At 25.6% G+C, this 19,590-nt stretch overlaps 1 protein-coding gene across 4 annotated transcripts in view; it reads right to left on the reverse strand.

The window, feature by feature from the left end:
• Flo2 (flotillin-2) overlaps window positions 1-13,810 on the reverse strand; it is a 110,893-nt gene extending 97,083 nt beyond the window's left edge. For 2 of the 4 annotated variants that reach the window (XM_075299563.1, XM_075299562.1), the window contains exons 1-2: window positions 13,625-13,810; window positions 11,869-11,898 (exon numbers count right to left, since the gene is read on the reverse strand). In XM_075299563.1, coding sequence (XP_075155678.1) covers window positions 11,869-11,898; window positions 13,625-13,714 — 120 coding nt within the window. In that variant the 5' untranslated portion in view covers window positions 13,715-13,810. The remainder of the gene's footprint in view (window positions 1-11,868; window positions 11,899-13,624) is intronic. The other 2 variants (XM_075299565.1, XM_075299564.1) reach the window with 1 other exon arrangement.
• Window positions 13,811-19,590: the final 5,780 nt, after the last annotated feature.

Here is a 19,590-nt window from a genome sequence, read left to right on the forward strand (position 1 = left end):
TTTAATTGAAATGTCTTCAATCACGAAAATGATAGTATCAATCACCCATTTTGATTGAAAACCAACACGATTTTCAATTAAAAATTTAATTGACTTTTGTCACGGAATCAATTAATTGTGTGATTGAATCAATTAAAAACGTGATTGATTTTTAACATAAAATTCAATCACAGTTTTAATTGAATCAATTAAAATTTTAATTAATTTCGCGAAAAAAATCAATCAACTATTTGATTCATTCAATTAAATAATTAATTGAAATTGGTTATAAATTTCGATCAAAAAATTTATATATTGCGACCCCAAAACCGTATTTAGTTTTATTTGAAATAAAAGAAAATATGTGTTTCTTATAATATTTAATATTTTATTATTTTTTTAATTATGCAAAAGACAAATAAATTTGGTTCTTTTCATTTGTGTTTTGTTCTAACATAACTTACAAATACAATTACTATCAATAACAACTATAGGGTGAAAAAATAAATTATATAAATCATTAGCTAATAACCATGTTAGCATGTTCCTTCTAATATGTAGATGCGCCTAGATTTCGAATAAATCAGCAGACTGTAAGCTATATTAGTTTTTCTGAAAGTAAACAGAATAATTCGAATTTAATTTTGTTCAATTAAAAGTTAATTTTGTTAAATATTACCTGCATAGAATATCAAGTTCAATTCTTAGTTCCAGGTTGCAGATTTATAATCTTCTTTTGCAGTTGTAGTCTTTTAGCATAAAAAGGTGTATTAAGGAGCTCGGTAATTTAATTTTAGTAACAATTCCTTTCCAAAATTTCCGCACATTGAAATCGTCTATTATAATTTGAACCAATCAAAGACAAAAAATAATGGGAAAGCAATGTACTATTTGGTATTATATTGATGATACTTTGCAAATTCTGGAAATAGTTAAAAATATAAATGGAAAATACATATTTTTATTATTTTCGGATATTTTTCATATTCTTAAATCCAAAAGAAAGAACTTTTTTACCATTACATAATTCAGCTCATTAGTTTATATATCAGATATACTGCTCTCTACTTGGGTTCAAACTGAAAAAGGCAGGTAAAACAAAAATGCAATTTAATGCCAACGCCACTTCGCAACTTCAAGGTGAATCTTCCAACAAACCCATACCGCTCTTGGTTTTAAGAAAACTAGGAGTGAAAAAAATTTATAATTTTAAAAGATCAATACGGTACCCACTTTTTTATTGCAAACATATTCTTATATATTTGACAAAATGGTGGAGTTGATGGGATTTTCACGAAATAAAATTGGTCACTAAAAGAAATGAAAAAAATATATATTCCATTGAAGCCGTTTAATTTAAACAGGCTTCAATGGAAAACGGTATTCACATTTCATAATTTCTTACCTTCAATAAACGTAGATTGTTTTCCATTTTTACAATACCACAAAACACAAACACAGGTAATTTCAAATGCGTTCTCTCATATATTTTTTTCAAACCTTTACCACGTGTCCGTTTGTTGTTGCACACTTTATTTATTTCAACCCTTTGCTATGATTTGTTGTTGCGTTCAAAATATTTATGCACACATTTTGAATGCAGCAGACAGAATGTCGCCAATCATGTTTTTCAATTTACGCGAAAAACAAAAACCCAACCGTTCGTTACGAGTTACTTCCACAGACTGATCTCTCCGTCATACCTTGTTGAATAAATACCCATTCTCTTGTTCTCTTTTCGCTCTTTCCATTGCTCAAAATTATTCAATTTCAATCACAAAGGTGATTGGATCAATCACATGTGTAATTGGAAACGGAAAAAATGTCAATCACGTTTGTAATTGAAAATTATTTCCGAATTGATTAACAAATTGATTGAATCAATTAATATTTTAATTGGAAACGTAACAAATATCAATTATTTTTTTAATTGGTTTTTATTCGGATTTGATTAAATAATTAATTGAATCAATTAACATATTAATTGAATCCGTTTCCAAATTCAATTAAGTGTTTAATTGAAAAAATGTTGGTCATAATTTTTTGTGTGTAGGGTTCGCTTTTTATACCCACCACCATAGAATGGTGACGGGGGTATAATAAGTTTGCCATTCCGTTTGTAACACATCTAAATATCGATTTCCGACTATATAAAGTATATATATTCTTGATCAGGGAGAAATTCTAAGACGATATAACGATGTCCGTCTGTCCGTCTGTCTGTCTGTTGTAATCACGCTACAGTCTTCAATAATGAAGCAATCGTGCTGAAATTTTGCACAAACTCGTCTTTTGTCTGCAGGCAGGTCAAGTTCGAAGATGGGCTATATCGGTCCAGGTTTTGATATAGTCTCCATATAAACCGACCTCCCGATTTGGTGTCTTGGGCTTATAGAATCGTAGTTTTTATCCAATTTGCCTGAAATTGGAAATCTAGAGGTATTGTAGGACCACAAATACGTGTGCCAAAAATTGTGAGTATCGGTCCATATTTTTGTATAGCCCCCATATAGACCGATCTCCCGATTTTACTTCTTGGGCTTATAGAAACCGCAGTTTTTATTCAATTTACCTGAAATTGGAAATCTAGAGGTATTGTAGGACCACAAATACGTGTGAGTGTCGGTCCATATTTTGGTATAGCCCCCATATAGACCGATCTCCCGATTTTACTTCTTGGGCTTATAGAAACCGCAGTTTTTATTCAATTTACCTGCAATTGGAAATCTAGAGGTATTGTAGGACCACAAATACGTGTGCCAAAAATTGTGAGTATCGGTCCATGTTTTGGTATGGTCCCCATATAAAACGACATCCCGATTTGGGGTCTTGGGCTTATAGAAACCGTAGTTTTTATCCAATTTGTCTGAAATTGGAAATCTAGAGGTATTTTGGGACCATAAAGAGGTGTGCCGAAAATGGTGCGTATCGGTCCATATTTTGGTATAGCCCCCATATAGACCGATTTCCCGATTTTACTTCTTGGGCTTCTAGAATCCGAAGTTTTTATCCTATTTGCCTGAAATTGGAAATCTAGAGGTATTTTCGGGTCATAAAGAGGTGTGCCGAAAACGGTGAGTATCGGTCCATATTTTAGTATAGCCCCCATAAGAACGATCTCCCGATTTAACTCCTTGGGTTTCTAGAAACCGTAGTTTTTATCTGGTTTGCCTGAAATTGTAAATATTCTGGTATTTTAGGCTCACAAAAACGTGTATCGGATTAAGTTTTTATCGGTCCATTTGGTAATGCCTCCATATAGACCAACTTCACTTCTTGAGGGTGTAGAAGGCGCACTGATCATGAAAATTGCTTGAAACTCAATGTAAAATTTCCAGATTTTACTTCTACAGATTTAAGATTTCAAATCAAGACGTTATTTTATAATTTTCTTGCACACTTACAAGAGATGTTAATGATTCCTCTAAAACTCAAACAAAAATGATTTTTATAAATCCAGAATCTGATATAGTCCTCATAGGTGACATCTTTAAATTTATCTTCAGGAAGTGTCCTCAAGCCTTCCTGTAATTTCAAAGGAAACCCTAATATTTGGTTCATGGTGGTGGGTATTTAAGATTCGGCCCGTCCGAACTTAGTGCTGTATATACTTGTTTTAGTGTATGTTAGTTCGATTATAATTATAGTTGAATTTTTCTCTGGATTTGAGTCAAAATTTAATGATTCTAGTACAACTCTAAAAACGCTTATCGAAAAATTTTCCATTTTTATTTTATTTAAAACTATTAATAATATTATGAATAAGAAAAATATTTGAGATTCTTTATAGAGAGTTGAAAATATCATTTTTTTTTTATTTTGTAAAAATTATATTTTTTCAATAATTATTGTGAAAAAATATTATTATATATTATTAAAAATAATTAAGAATTGTATACTCTCTAAAAAAATCCCAAATGCCTTCATATAACAAAATAACATTTTATTATTCATGATGTGTTTTATGAGTTTGTATTATATGAAGAAAAATTAAAATTTATATGTCTATTTTTTATTATTTAAAATAATACATATATAGAATTATTATAATTTACATGACCATAAAGACAAATAAGTTAAAAAAATATATAAACAATTTTAGACTTTTGTTAGTGTGAGAGTTAGTTTGAAAAGAAAATAAATAAAACAATTGATTTAACATACCTTTTAAATAAGAGACAAAATTCAATAGTTTACAAAAAAACTAAAAACTACAGCATAATATACTCCAACATAAGATGATCACGAGCAAAACATAAAAAAAAAACGAAAAAATAAAACATTTTAAATTTCAAAGAAAATATCAAATGTAAATGAATGAAATTGAACAAAAAGTGGTACATGGGTAATGATTTTGTATATGGAAAGTTTTTCTACGAATATTGGAAATTACATATTTTTTATTATAAAATTGGTACAAAAAATGCATCAGTAAAAGGAATGTGGAGTTATAAATTGGGTGTAGTAGCTCCAGATGTTACCAACCTAAAAAACCTGTGGAGAGTTCAGATAAAGTATATAAAGCTCTAAAGCCCGAATATTGGAATCAAATTTGGGACAAAGGCCTGAAACTTTCAAAATGTGGTTGTATGGTTCCTAATTGAAAACGAAAATTATTAGGCTGATAGCCTTTAATGTTTAACATATATGAAATATAGTTAGTCTGATTAAGTCAAATGGGGAAATCGTGGTGTATTAGAGGATGAACCACCTTCTGCTTGTCTATTTATAGGTCTATGAGAAATCCAGATTCGAAGTCTCAGACAAATGAAACTAAGGATATAAAGAACCATACACGGACGAAAAAGACTGTTTTTCATATGTTTGGGTGTAAAAATTATATGTTTGGAACCCAATTTACATTTAACACAATATTTTTAAGTGCAAGCATACAATGTTCATAAACTAGCATAACATGTTTGGGACATAACATGTTTGTAAATATAATATGCTTGGATTCAAACATATATTAATTTAGAAATAGCCTATAAACATATATGTGTTTAGAAAGAGAGACCTAGAGAGTAAGCTGCAATTAAAAGAATGGAAGTAAGTAAAATTGGCGCCTTAAATATAAAGAAAATTTAATTAAAATTTTATTCTACCAGTGTATGTCTAAGGTAAAACATAATATGTTTAAACAATCCAAACAATATTTTGTTTGGGTAAATCCTGAACATATATATGCTTGAAGCAAAATGTGTTTGGGGTATATGTTACAGAAGCGATTTTTTTAGAGTGTATGATTTAAAATTTCTTCAGATTCAAACTTATATTCGGAATATATAAAAACGGATTAATTTGTTCCCATATTTCGAAAAAAAAAATCAAAATAGGAGTAGACATATTGACAGAGAGAAATATCAGTCAGATCAATTCCTATTTTTTTTTTTTGTTATTAGAGATCTTAATCAGAACCAAAAGAGATAACTTTGTGACTTTTTCAAATATTTGGAAAAATAGTCTTTTGAGTATTAACATTTTTTAAGGTTCCATTTTTGTTTTAAATATGAAAAACTCGACAGTTAGCTCGGTTTATTATATTTATATAATTCTTATTATATTTATATAATTCGCGTCTCTGGGACATCAAGTCAAAAATTCACCATTTCAACATTTTCAAAATTTTTAACAAATCGTTTTTGAATTTAAAAATTTTTGAAAAGATGAATTTTCCAAAATATGAAAAAATCGACAGGTATGGGTTATTCTCATGGTTGCCACTCGAGAATATTTTACCAAAAAACTATCAAACAAAAAAAATTATTTTACAAATTTTTTTTTCTATAGAAAATTTTGTCAAAAGATTATTTCTATAGTAAATTTTATCAAATTTTATTTCTATTGGAAATGTTATTAAATTTTATTTCCATAGATAATTTTGTCAAAATTGTATTTCTATAGAAAATTTTGTCTAAATTTTATTTCCATAGAAAAATTTGTCAAAATTTTACTTCTATCGAAAATTTTGTCAAAAAGTTATTTCTATAGAAAATTTTGTCCAAATTTTATTTCTATAGAAAATTTTGTCAAAATTTTATTTCTATAGAAAATTTTGTCAAAATTTTATTTCTATAGAAAATTTTGTTCAATTTTTTTTCTTTGTCAAAATGTTACTTCTATAGGAATTTTGCCAAATTATATTTCTATAGAAAATTTTGTCAACATTGTATTTCCATAGAAAATTTTGTCAAAAATTTATTTCTATAGAAAATTTTGTCAAAATTTTATTTCTATAGAAAATTTTGTCAAAATTTTGTTTCTATAGAAAATTTTGTCCTAGTTTTTTTTCTTTGTCAAAATGTTACTTCTATAGGAATTTTGTCAAAATTATATTTCTATAGAAAATTTGGTCAACATTGTATTTCCATAGAAAATTTTGTCAAAAATTTATTTCTATAGAAAATGTTGTCAAAATTTTATTTCTATAGACAAATTTTGTCAAAATTTTATATCTATAGAAAGATTTTGTCAAAAGTTTATTTCTATAGAAAGATTTTGTCAAAAGTTTATTTCCATAGAAAATGTTGTCAAATTTATTTCACTGTTGTGGTTTTTGATTTCAGCTTAAAACCATGCATTGACTAAACTTCAAGTGTAGCTTGCCCAACAGAGGAAAATAATGTTTGTCAAGTTTATTTCTTTAGAAAATTTTGTCAAAATTTCAATTCTTTGGAAAATTTTTTCAAAATTTTATTTCTATAGAAAATTTTTTCAAAATTCTATATCTATAGGAAATTTTGTCAAATGTTTATTTCTATAGTAAATTTTGTCAAATTTTATTTCTATACAAAATTTTGTCAAAATTTTGTTTCTTTTGAACAGTTTGTCGAAATATTACTTCTGTAGGAATTTTTTTTGTCAAAATTTTATTTCTTTGTTGTTGTTTTTTATTTCAGCTTAAAACCATACATTGACTAAACTACAAGAGTAGCTTAACCAACAGAGGAAAAGAATGTTTGTCAAATTTATTTGTGCAAAGCCCTATAGACTGCAAGATGGTTGGATGGACGCACGTTTCGCAATTACCACATTCCTCATCAGCATCCTCTACTTGCAGCAAAACTATCAACCAATTATCAGAATAAATTCAGGCAGTTTATTAAACCCAACAAAAACCACACTTGAACCCTCCGAAAAAAAGGTTTTACATTGATAGCCGGCTTATGCCGAAATAAATTCTAAACAAACATATCTCTTTTCCTATGCCACTGTCAAATCATCGATTTGAATTCACATGGCTGGGTTTATTTTGAGCGTGCCTCCTCTTCTTTTTCATTTGTTTTGTTTTGTTATTGTTGGTTTTGTTCTTTAAGCATTGTTGTTGTTTTTTATTTCAGCTTAAAACCATACATTGACTAAACTACAAGAGTAGCTTAACCAACAGAGGAAAAGAATGTTTGTCAAATTTATTTGGGCAAAGCCCTATAGACTGCAAGATGGTTGGATGGACGCACGTTTCGGAATTACCACATTCCTCATCAGCATCCTCTACTTGCAGCAAAACTATCAACCAATTATCAGAATAAATTCAGGCAGTTTATTAAACCCAACAAAAACCACACTTGAACCCTCCGAAAAAAGGTTTTACATTGATAGCCGGCTTATGCCGAAATAAATTCTAAACAAACATATCTCTTTTCCTATGCCACTGTCAAATCATCGATTTGAATTCACATGGCTGGGTTTATTTTGAGCGTGCCTCCTCTTCTTTTTCATTTGTTTTGTTTTGTTATTGTTGGTTTTGTTCTTTAAGCATTGTTGTTGTTTTTTATTTCAGCTTAAAACCATACATTGACTAAACTACAAGAGTAGCTTAACCAACAGAGGAAAAGAATGTTTGTCAAATTTATTTGGGCAAAGCCCTATAGACTGCAAGATGGTTGGATGGACGCACGTTTCGGAATTACCACATTCCTCATCAGCATCCTCTACTTGCAGCAACCTCTGTTGGTTAAGCTACTCTTGTAGTTTAGTCAATGTATGGTTTTAAGCTGAAATAAAAAACAACAACAATGCTTAAAGAACAAAACCAACAATAACAAAACAAAACAAATGAAAAAGAAGAGGAGGCACGCTCAAAATAAACCCAGCCATGTGAATTCAAATCGATGATTTGACAGTGGCATAGGAAAAGAGATATGTTTGTTTAGAATTTATTTCGGCATAAGCCGGCTATCAATGTAAAACCTTTTTTCGGAGGGTTCAAGTGTGGTTTTTGTTGGGTTTAATAAACTGCCTGAATTTATTCTGATAATTGGTTGATAGTTTTGCTGCAAGTAGAGGATGCTGATGAGGAATGTGGTAATTCCGAAACGTGCGTCCATCCAACCATCTTGCAGTCTATAGGGCTTTGCCCAAATAAATTTGACAAACATTCTTTTCCTCTGTTGGTTAAGCTACTCTTGTAGTTTAGTCAATGTATGGTTTTAAGCTGAAATAAAAAACAACAACAATGCTTAAAGAACAAAACCAACAATAACAAAACAAAAAAAATTTTATTTCTATAGAAAATTGTGTCAGAATTTTATTTCTATAGAAACTTTTGTAAAAAAGTTATTTCTTTAGAAAATTTTCTTTTTTCTATATTTCTAAAGAAAATTTTGTCAAAATTTTATTTCTATAGAAAATTTTGTCAAAATTTTATTTCTATAGAAAATTTTGTCAAAATTTTGTTTCTTTAGAACAGTTTGTCGAAATATTACTTCTGCAGGAATTTTTTTGTCAAAATTTTATTTCTATAGAAAAATTTGTCAAAATTTTATTTCTATAGAAAAATTTGTCAAAATTTTTTTTCTATAGAAAATTTTGTCAAAATTATGTTTCTTTAGAACAGTTTGTCGAAATATTACTTCTGTAGGAATTTTTTTTGTCAAAATTTTATTTCTATGGAAAATGTTGTCATAATTTTATTTCTATACAAAATTTTGTCAAAATTTTATTTCTATAGAAAATTTTGTCAAAAGTTTATTTTATTTCTATAGAAAATTTTGTCAAAATTTTATTTCTATAGAAATTTTTGTAAAAAAGTTATTTCTTTAGAAAATTTTGTCAAAATTTTATTTCTATAGAAGATTTTGTCAAAATTTTATTTCTATAGAAAAATTTCTCAAAATTTCATTTCTATAGAAAATTTTGTCAAAATTTTATTTCTATAGAAAATTTTGTTCAAATTTTATTTCTATAGAAAATTTTGTCAAAATTTTGTTTCTTTAGAACAGTTGGTCGAAATATTACTTCTGCAGGAATTTTTTTTGTCAAAATTTTATTTCTATAGAAAAATTTGTCAAAATTTTATTTCTATAGAAAATTTTGTCAAAATTTTATTTCTATAGAAAATTTTGCAAAATTTTATTTCTATAGAAAATTTTGTCAAAATTTTGTTTCTTTAGAACAGTTTGTCGAAATATTACTCCTGCAGGAATTTTTTTGTCAAAATTTTATTTCTATAGAAAAATTTGTCAAAATTTTATTTCTATAGAAAATTTTGTCAAAAAGTTATTTCTATAGAAAATTTTGTCCAAATTTTATTTCTATAGAAAATTTTGTCAAAATTTTATTTCTATAGAAAATTTGGTCAAAATTTTAGTTCTTTAGAAAATTTTGTCAAAATTTTACTTCTGTAGGAAATTTTGTCAAAATTTTATTTCTATAGAAAATTTTGTCAAATTTTATTTCCTAAAGAAAATTTTGCAAAATTGTATTTCTATGTAACATTTTGTAAACATTTTATTCCAATAGAAAATGTTGTCGAAATTTCTATCGAAAATCTACAATTTTTGGTAGAATTCTACCAACTGTGGCAACCGTAGTTATTCTACATATTTATATTGCTCGTATATGGCAAAATCGTCTGTTAGCTCGGTTTATTATATTTATATAATTCGCAACCTATGGGGCATAAAATCAGAAAGTCAACTTTTCAACATTTTCAAAATGAATTTTCCAAAATATAAAAAAAAATCGACAAGTATGGGTTATTCTCATGGTTGCCACTCGAGCCAAAAACAATCTACCAAACTTTGGAGAATATTTTACTAAAAAACTATCAAACAAAAAATTATTTTACAAAATTTTATTTCTATAGAAAATTTTGTCAAAATTTTATTTCTATAGTAAATTTTGCAAATTTTATTTCCTAGAGAAAATTTTGTCAAAATTTTATTTCTATAGAAAATTTTGTCAAATTTTTATTTCTATAGAAAATTTTGTCCAATTTTTTTCTCTTTGTCAAAATGTTACTTCTATAGAAAATTTTGTCAAAGTTTTATTTTTATAGAAAATTTTGTCAAAATTTTATTTCTATAGAACATTTTGTACAATTTTTTTCTTTGTCAACATGTTACTTCTATAGGAATTTTGTCAAAATTATAATTCTATAGAAAATTTGGTCAACATTGTATTTCCATAGAAAATTTTGTCAAAAATTTATTTCTATAGAAAATTTTGTCAAAATTTTCTTTCTATAGAAAATTTTGTCAAAATTTTATTTCTATAGAAAATTTTGTCAAAATTTTGTTACTTTAGAAGAGTTTGTCAAAATATTACTTCTGTAGGATTTTTTTTTGTTAAAATTTTATTTCTATGGAAAATGTTGTCATAATTTTATTTCTATAGAAAATTTTGTCAAAATTTTATTTCTATAGAAAATATTGTCAAAATTTCAATTCTTTGGAAAATGTCAAAATTTTATTTCAATAGAAATTTTTTTCAAAATTCTATATCTATAGGAAATTTTGTCAAATGTTTATTTCTATAGTAAATTTTTTCAAATTTTATTTCTATACAAAATTTTGTCAAAATTTTGTTTCTATAGAAAATTTTGTCAAAAATTTATTTCCATAGAAAATTTTGTAAAAAATTTTATTTCTATAGAAAATTTTGTGAAAATTTTATTTCTATAGAAAAATTTTTCATAATTTTGTTTCTATAGATAATTTTGTCAAAAATTTATTTCTATAGAAAATTGTGTCAAAATTTTATTTCTATAGAAAATTGTGTCAAAATGTTAAAAAACGTCAAAAATTCTACCAATCCTCCAAAAATAACAAATCTACCATTTTTGGTAGAATTCTACCAACTGTGGCAACCGTAATTATTCTACATATATATATATATATATATATATATATATATATATATATATATATATATATATATATATATATATATATATATATATATATATATATATATATATATATATATATATATATATATATATATATATATATATATATATATATATATATATATATATATATATATATATATATATTGCTCGTAACCTCTGGGACATCAAGTCAGACAGATGGACAAATATATGAACAAAATAAAAATGTCAGGCAAATTGATTCCTATGTTTTTTTTTTGTATTAATGCTATTATTCAGTATCAAAAAGTCAAATTCTCACCTTTTTCAAATATTTGGAAAAATAGTTTTTTAATAATTTTGAAGATTCGAGTTTTAATATATGAAAAAAAATCGTCAGACGAAAACAACGTACGGATAGGGAAAAGTTTCAGCGAGATCGATTTTGACGCTTTTTAGGAATTGTAATAGAAGTTAAAAATTAAAATTTTTGAAAAATTAAAATAAAAAATTAAAAAAAATCAACATACTTAAAATATTTTTTTTTGGAAAAAATATATCCTATCGGACGATAAATACACGCCTGTTTCTTATTTCTTTTATTTTAAAGACAAACTCCTTAATGATTATATATATCTATAAAAAAAAAGAATTATACGATTCCATTTTTAACTTTAATGGAAACCCATTTACTTTTTAACGTTATGTTGAAATTTAAAAACTTTCAATATACAAAATTTACCAAAACTTTTATAAAAAAACAATTCATGATAAATAATGAATGAAGCAAATCATACCTCATCGTCCACTTTTCCATATTTGCTTGTCTGAAAAAATTGTATAGAAAAGAAAAAAACACACAAATAATACAAGATCGATTTGTTTATGGAAATTAGGAGATTACACAGGCAGAGAAAACAAACTACTTATAAAATATGGAAAAAATAAATTAAAAAAAATAATAATAATAAATTACAAACTAAAGGTCTAATTAAAGAAATCATAAATAAACATTTTTAAAGAACTTTGTAAATCTTATACACATTTTAAGCCCAGATTTCATAGTGAAATTGTATACTAATTTTGACATATGGAAGTCCAACCTTTATAGTCATATTTATAATCATATTTAGAGAACTGAGTAAGATAAGTTTGGGGTTATATGGGACTTCTTTTTTATTTTATTTAATCTAGAAGAAATATTCCAAAAGAAATTTTTGTTAAGATTTTTTCACATATTTTACAAAACTTAATATGAAATAGAAAAATATTTCATAGAAAAAAAAATATATATACGAATAACATCTATAAGATTTTAAATCAATATTGATTTTTTAGTAAGGAATGTATTTGCAAAAGCTATGATATTCATATCTTTGAAGCTCCCATATATAACATAGATTATATAAAATCTAAAGTATACTTTAAGGCTCCATTTCAAATTCACAAATTTGTGGAAAGATTTTGAAGGAAATTAAATAAATTTAAAAAATACACTACATTCTAAAACTATAACTTAAAAAAAATAAATAAATTAAATTATAAATTTTATTACAAAAAAAAAAAGATTTTTAAAGTACCTTGGAAATACACATAGATTTCATGGTAAAATTGTATACTAATTTTGATATTTGAAAATCAAATCTTTATATTAAGGTATATTTATAGAGCTGCATATATGTACATGGAGGATTATATAGGACTTATTAGTTTTTTTTTATTATATAGAGAGAAATATTTCCAATAGAAGTTTTATAAAGAATTTTAATTTTATAAACAAATTCACATAACATAATATGAAATAAAAAAATGTTTTTTGTTTTTTTTTTAGAAAAAATGTTAATCACTTTTAAATATATAAATATTATATATCAATATTTTTGTGGAGAATATATGTATTTAAAGCTCTGATATCCAGTACATAATCTAATAAATCTTTGTATCTTTAAAGCTCTCATATTTACCATAGACTTATCAAATCTAAAGTATACTTTTAGGCTCCATTTCAAACTCACAAATTTGTGGAACGATTTTCAAGGAAATTAAATAAGAAAAAATAAGACAATAAGAAAGGAAAACACAAATTACAGGTGCAACTCCATAACTATAAAAGTGATTTTAATAAATTTTTTTCCAGGGTCTAATTACACAAGAAAATTTCGATAGAAACTTACATTGTTCTTATTATATTCTCTTGGTGTTGAGAACTATAATAAAAAAATATATTCGATTTAGAAACGAATAGAGAAAACATTTACACATATATATTAAATTTGTTTTTACTAAAATGATAATCTATTTAAAATTTTGATAAAAATAACGAGAGAAAGAGAAAAAAGTGTTTTGAAAAAATTTTAAATTTTATAAAAAATAATATTAAGCCATCTCATGCAAGTTGTACATACAATTTGAAATATGGTGTTATTATTTGTTCACTTTTCTTAGAAAAAAAAATATATATGTAAAATTTAAATGTTATTTCTTAATTCATATATGTTTATTAGAAACTACAGCATTTTGAAAATATTTAACATACTAATTTCCAGTACTCACCTTCATTATTTTACATTGGGCAACTCCTGTAACAGTAAGTGGTACACCCTGTGACGTCTCCACACTTTCACACATGGGATTAAGGGTCATGACATTTAACGATAGTCGTTGTACATCAGTAACGCACCACCAGGCCCATGCCCAGCCTCCAACAATGGTACGTTTTTTTGTTGAACCACAACAGCCGCCTGAAAAGAAAATTTTATAGATAAAAATAAAATTAATTTAAATATAAATGCTATTAAATTGGAAATAGTTTAAATTATTTATTAAATTGAAATTAAAAATTGTCTTCGACCTATATTTCGAACTTGTCCATAAAATTGCTCAAAATTCCTAGAGAAGACTCTACCTACGCAGTAAAAACTGGATAAGTAGTTGAGATGAAAAACTGCTTACCAAGACCATACCCCCCGATATTTTGGTAAACATCACTATTTTTAATAAAACTTTAGCTAAGACAGCAAAAGTCTCAAGAATATTGTCCACTTTTGAGAGGTGTCCGGTTTTCATAGGGTCCAAGTTTGGAAGGTTTCACTGTATATACTCATAAAGGGTGGTTAAATTGTAAGGGCCGATGTTGAATGTGAACCACACCTAAACGCCAAGCTTTTTTCTGAATTTTATTTGACATTTCTCTATTTCAGACTTACTCAATTTGAACCATGGAGAGATACACAATCCAACAACGTGTTAAATAGTTCCAAGAAATGGCAACAGTAGATGTTCAATTTTCGAAGAAAATCATCTTCAGTGATGAGGCACATTTTCACCTCAGTGGATTCGTCAGTAAACAGAATTGCCGCAATTGGGCGAATGAGAATCCAAGAGTGATTGTCGAAAAACCAATGCCCGCATTGGGAGATATGGATGTGGACGATATGTGGTTTCAGCAGGACGGTGCCACTTGCCACACAGCTAACGAAACAATGGCCCTTTTGCGCAACAAATTCAATGGCCGTGTTATCTCACGTAAGGCGATGTCAATTGGCGCCAAGACCATGTGATTTGACACCGTTGGACTTTTTTCTTTGGGGTTATTTGAAAGAAAAGGTGTACGTCGATAAGCCAGCAACAATTCAAGAGCTAAAGGATGAGACAATTCGGCACATTAACGGCATAAAACCTCCATTATACCTCAGCGTCATCGAAAATTTGGACCATCGGATGAAGGTGTGCCACCGAGGTCGCGGCGCGCATTTGGCCGATATTTTGTTCCATACATAATTGAGTAATACCAATATATCATAATAAAATAAAATTACAATAATTTCCTAAATAGTTTGTGTTTTATTCAAAATCAACATCGGCCCTTAAAATTTTAACCACCCTTTAGTAAAAATATTTTCTTACTTAAAAAAATAACTTTAAACTAAAGATAGACAATTTTCTAAATATGTCTTAGGCTATATTTGAAGCTATTTTATCTTTAAACAAAAATTAAATTCAACTCAAAGATTATTTCTTCAAGTCAAAAAGGTTTTGCTTTATTTTAAGGACGATTTTGCTTTTTTGTCCATCTTGGTGGCACTTTTCTATAGGAATAAAATTGTCACAAAATGTTTTATAGGAATAAAATTTTGACAAAACTTTGTATACGAATAAAATTTTGACAAAATTTTCTATAGGAATAAAATTTTGATAAAATTTTCCGTAGGAATAAAATTTTGACAATATTTTCTATAGGAATAAAATTTTGATAAAAATTTCTATAGGAATAAAATATTGACAAAATTTTCTATAGGAATAAAATATTGACAAAATTTTCTATTGGAATACAATTTTGACCAAATTTTCTATATGAATAAAATTTTGACAAAATTTTCTATAGGAATAACATTTTGACCAAATTTTCTATATGAATAAAATTTTCACAAAATGTTTTATAGGAATAAAAATTTGACAAAATTTTGTATACGAATAAAATGTTGACATAAATTTCTATACGAAATAGACTTTGAAAAAATTTTCTATATGAATAAAATTTTGATAAATTTCTATAGGAATAAAATTTTGACGAAATTTTCTATTGGAATACAATTTTGACCAAATTTTCTATTGGAATACAATTTTTGCCAAATTTACTATATGAATAAAATTTTGACAAAATTTTCTATAGGAATAAAATTTTCACAAAATGTTTTATAGGAATAAAATTTTTACAAAATTGTCTATAGGAATAAAATTTTAGCAAAATTTTGTATAGGAATAAAATTTTAGCAAAATTTTCTATAGGAATAAAATTTTGACAAAATATTCTATAGGCATAAAATGTTGACAACATTTTCTATAGGAATACAACTTTGACAAAATTTTCTATATGAATACAACGTTGACAACATTTTCTATAGGAATAAAATTTTGACAAAATTATCTATAGGAATAAAATTTTGAGAACATTTTCTATAGGAATAAAATTTTGATAAAAATTTCTATAGGAATAAAAAAATTTTCTATAGGAATAAGATTTTGACAAAATTTTCTAGAGGAATAAAATTTTCACAAAATTTTTTATACGAATAAAATTTTGAAGAAATTTTCTATAGGAATAAAATTGTGACAAAATTTCCTATAGGAATAAAATTTTGACAAATTTTTGTATACGAATAAAATGTTGACAAAATTTTCTATAGGAATAAAATTTTGACAAAATTTTCTTTATGAATACAATTTTGACAACATTTTCTATAGGAATAAAATTTTGAGAACATTTTCTATACACACAAAAAACTAATTTTTGTATTTGAATAAAATGTTGACAAAATTTTCTATAGGAATAAAATTTTCACAAAATGTTTTATAGGAATAAAATTTTTACAAAATTTTCTATAGGAATAAAATTTTGACAAAATTTTCTTTATGAATACAATTTTGACAACATTTTCTATAGGAATAAAATTTTGACAAAATTATCTATAGGAATAAAATTTTGAGAACATTTTCTATACACACAAAAAAATATTTTTTGTCTTCAGTCACGAAATTAATTGATACAATTAATGTTTAATTGAAATGTCTTCAATCACAGAAATGATATTATCAATTAAAAAATTAATTGAAACTCAATTAAAAAATTAATTGATACAATTAAAAAATTTATTGGTACTATTAATTTTTGTGATTGATTTTTGTTCCAATTAAAAAATTTGTTGAATCAATTAAATTTTTAATTGAATATTTTTTAAAACTCAATTAAGATTTTAATTGGTAAATTTTTCGCGAAATTTTTTTCTGTGTAGGAATAAAATTTTGATAAAAATTTCTATAGGAATAAAATATTGACAAAAATTTCTCTAGGAATAAAATTTTGACAAAATTTTCTATAGGAATAAAATTTTGACAAAATTTTCTATAGGAATAAAATTTTGACAAAATTTTCTATAGGAATAAAATTTTGACAAAATTTTCTATAGGAATAAAATTTTGACAAAATTTTCTATAGGAATAAAATTTTGACAAAATTTTCTATAGGAATAAAATTTTGGCAGAATTTTCTATAGAAATAAAATTGTGATAAAAATTTCTATAGGAATAAAATTTTCTATAGGAATAAAATTTTGATAAAAATTTCTATAGGAATAAAATATTGACAAAAATTTCTCTAGGAATAAAATTTTGACAAAATTTTTTATAAGAATAAAATTTTGACAAAATTTTCTATACGAATAAAATTTTGCCAAAATTTTCTATAGGAATAAAATTTGGCCAAAATTTTCTGTAGGAATAAAATTGTGACAAAATTTTCCACAGGAATAAAATTTTGGCAAAATTTTCTATAGGAATAAAATTTTAGCAAAATTTTCTATAGGAATAAAATTTTAGCAAAATTTTCTATAGGAATAAAATTTTGACAAAATTTTCTATAGGAATAAAATTTTGACAACATTTTCTATAGGAGTACAATTTTGACAAAATTTTCTATATGAATACAATTTTGACAACATTTGCTCTAGGAATAAAATTTTGAAAAAATTTTCTATAGGAATAAAATGTTGACAAAATTTTCTATACGAATAAAATTTTGACAAAATTTTCTATATGAATAAAATTTTGAAAAAATTTTCTTTACGAATAAAATTTTGATAAAAATTTCTATAGGAATAAAATATTGACAAAATTTTCTATTGGAATACAATTTTGACCAAATTTTCTATATGAATACAATTGTGACCAAATTTTCTATAGGAACAACATTTTGACAAAATTTTCTATAGGAATAAAATGTTCACAAAATGTTTTATAGGAATAAAATTTTGAAAAAAATTTGTATACGAATAAAATTTTGACAAAATTTCCTATAGGAATAAAATTTTGACAAAATTTTCTATATGAATAAAATTTTGATAAAAATTTCTATAGGAATAAAATTTTGAAGAAAGTTTCTATTGGAATACAATTTTGACCAAATTTTCTTGAAATACAATTTTGGCCAAATTTTCTATATGAATAAAATTTTGACAAAATTTTCTATAGGAATAAAATTTTCACAAAATATTTTATAGGAATTAAATTTTCACAAAATTTTGTATACGAATAAAATTTTGACAAAATTTTCTATAGGAATAAAATTGTGATAAAAATTTCTATAGGAATAAAATTGTGATAAAAATTTCTATAGGAATAAAATTTTGGCAACATTTTCTATAGGAATAAAATTTTGGTAAAATTTTCTATAGGAATAACATTTTGAAAAAATTCCTATAGGAATAATTTTTTTTACATTTTTCTAGGAACAAAATTTTGACAATATTTTCTCTAGGAGTAAAATTTTGACGAAATTTTTTATAGAAAACGTTTTGAAAACAATTTTCTATAGAAAAAAATTGTGAAAAAATATTCTATAGAAATAAAAATTGACAAAATTTTCTATTAAAATAAAATGTTGACAAAACTTTCTATAGAAATAAATTTTTTAAAAAAATGTATTTCTATAGAAATAAAATGTTGACAACATTTTCTGTCGTTCACACTTGAATTCTATTACCAATAAATGTATTTCTGATGCAATTAATCAAAATGCTTTTGTAAGCTTGTAAACAATAAAACGAAAATTTGGGAAAAATTTCTACCGGAATAAAATTTTGACAATATTTTCTATAGACAAAAAGTTTTGGAAAACTTCCTACAGAAATAAAATGTTGACAAAATTTTCTGTGAGTATAAAGCAATCACACTTGAATGCTATTCCAATAAATTTATTTCTGATGCAATTAATCAAAATTCTTTTGTAAGCTTGTAAACAATAAAATGAACTGTCACGGTAATAAATATTTCAGCTGTCATACGAGCGGTTTATAAATTATAACATTAGACTCACTGTTTTCAGTCTATCATGGTACCACAGGTTGTGAATTTATCTCTTATCAATGAGAGCTGCCCGATTCCATATTTAACCAATATTTTAAGACTTTTCATGGCCAAAGAAAAACGAAAGCCATTCATAAAGTCGTGATTGTCCGGGGACGAAACCGTAAACATTCAGTTTTGTTTTTTTCGTGAACGTTTCCGTTTCATTTTGTTATCGTATGTTCACGATTTTGGAACGTAGTGTAGGGAAGGTTCTGAAACATTTTTAGTGTTTTCGATTGGTAAAAAAATGTGTTGCATATATAACACATTTCTCGCAAAAATCCAATGCAGCCAACCCAAAATTTGCATAATCGATTTCTGGAGTGTAGCCTTATTGCAAGAGAAAAAATGCAGTACATTTTGTACTGTAGCTAATATAGGGTACAGAATGTTGTACATTCAAAACATCTGTTGAACGCGCTCTTATTCCTTGACCTAAATAATAGCGTGGTTGAAAATATAGAAGAATGTAAATGACGCGTGTATTGTTGTTGCTATTCATCGCCGGCACTACAGCTGAGTTATTTACCTAGAACATGCTGTTCCAATTGTCTAGTGACGCGACAACAAAGGCGGAAAATATGTTTTTTTCTAAATAAAAACAAAATTAATGAATA

The sequence above is a fragment of the Haematobia irritans genome, chromosome 3, assembly GCF_050003625.1.
Source record: "Haematobia irritans isolate KBUSLIRL chromosome 3, ASM5000362v1, whole genome shotgun sequence".
NCBI lineage: Eukaryota > Metazoa > Arthropoda > Insecta > Diptera > Muscidae > Haematobia > Haematobia irritans.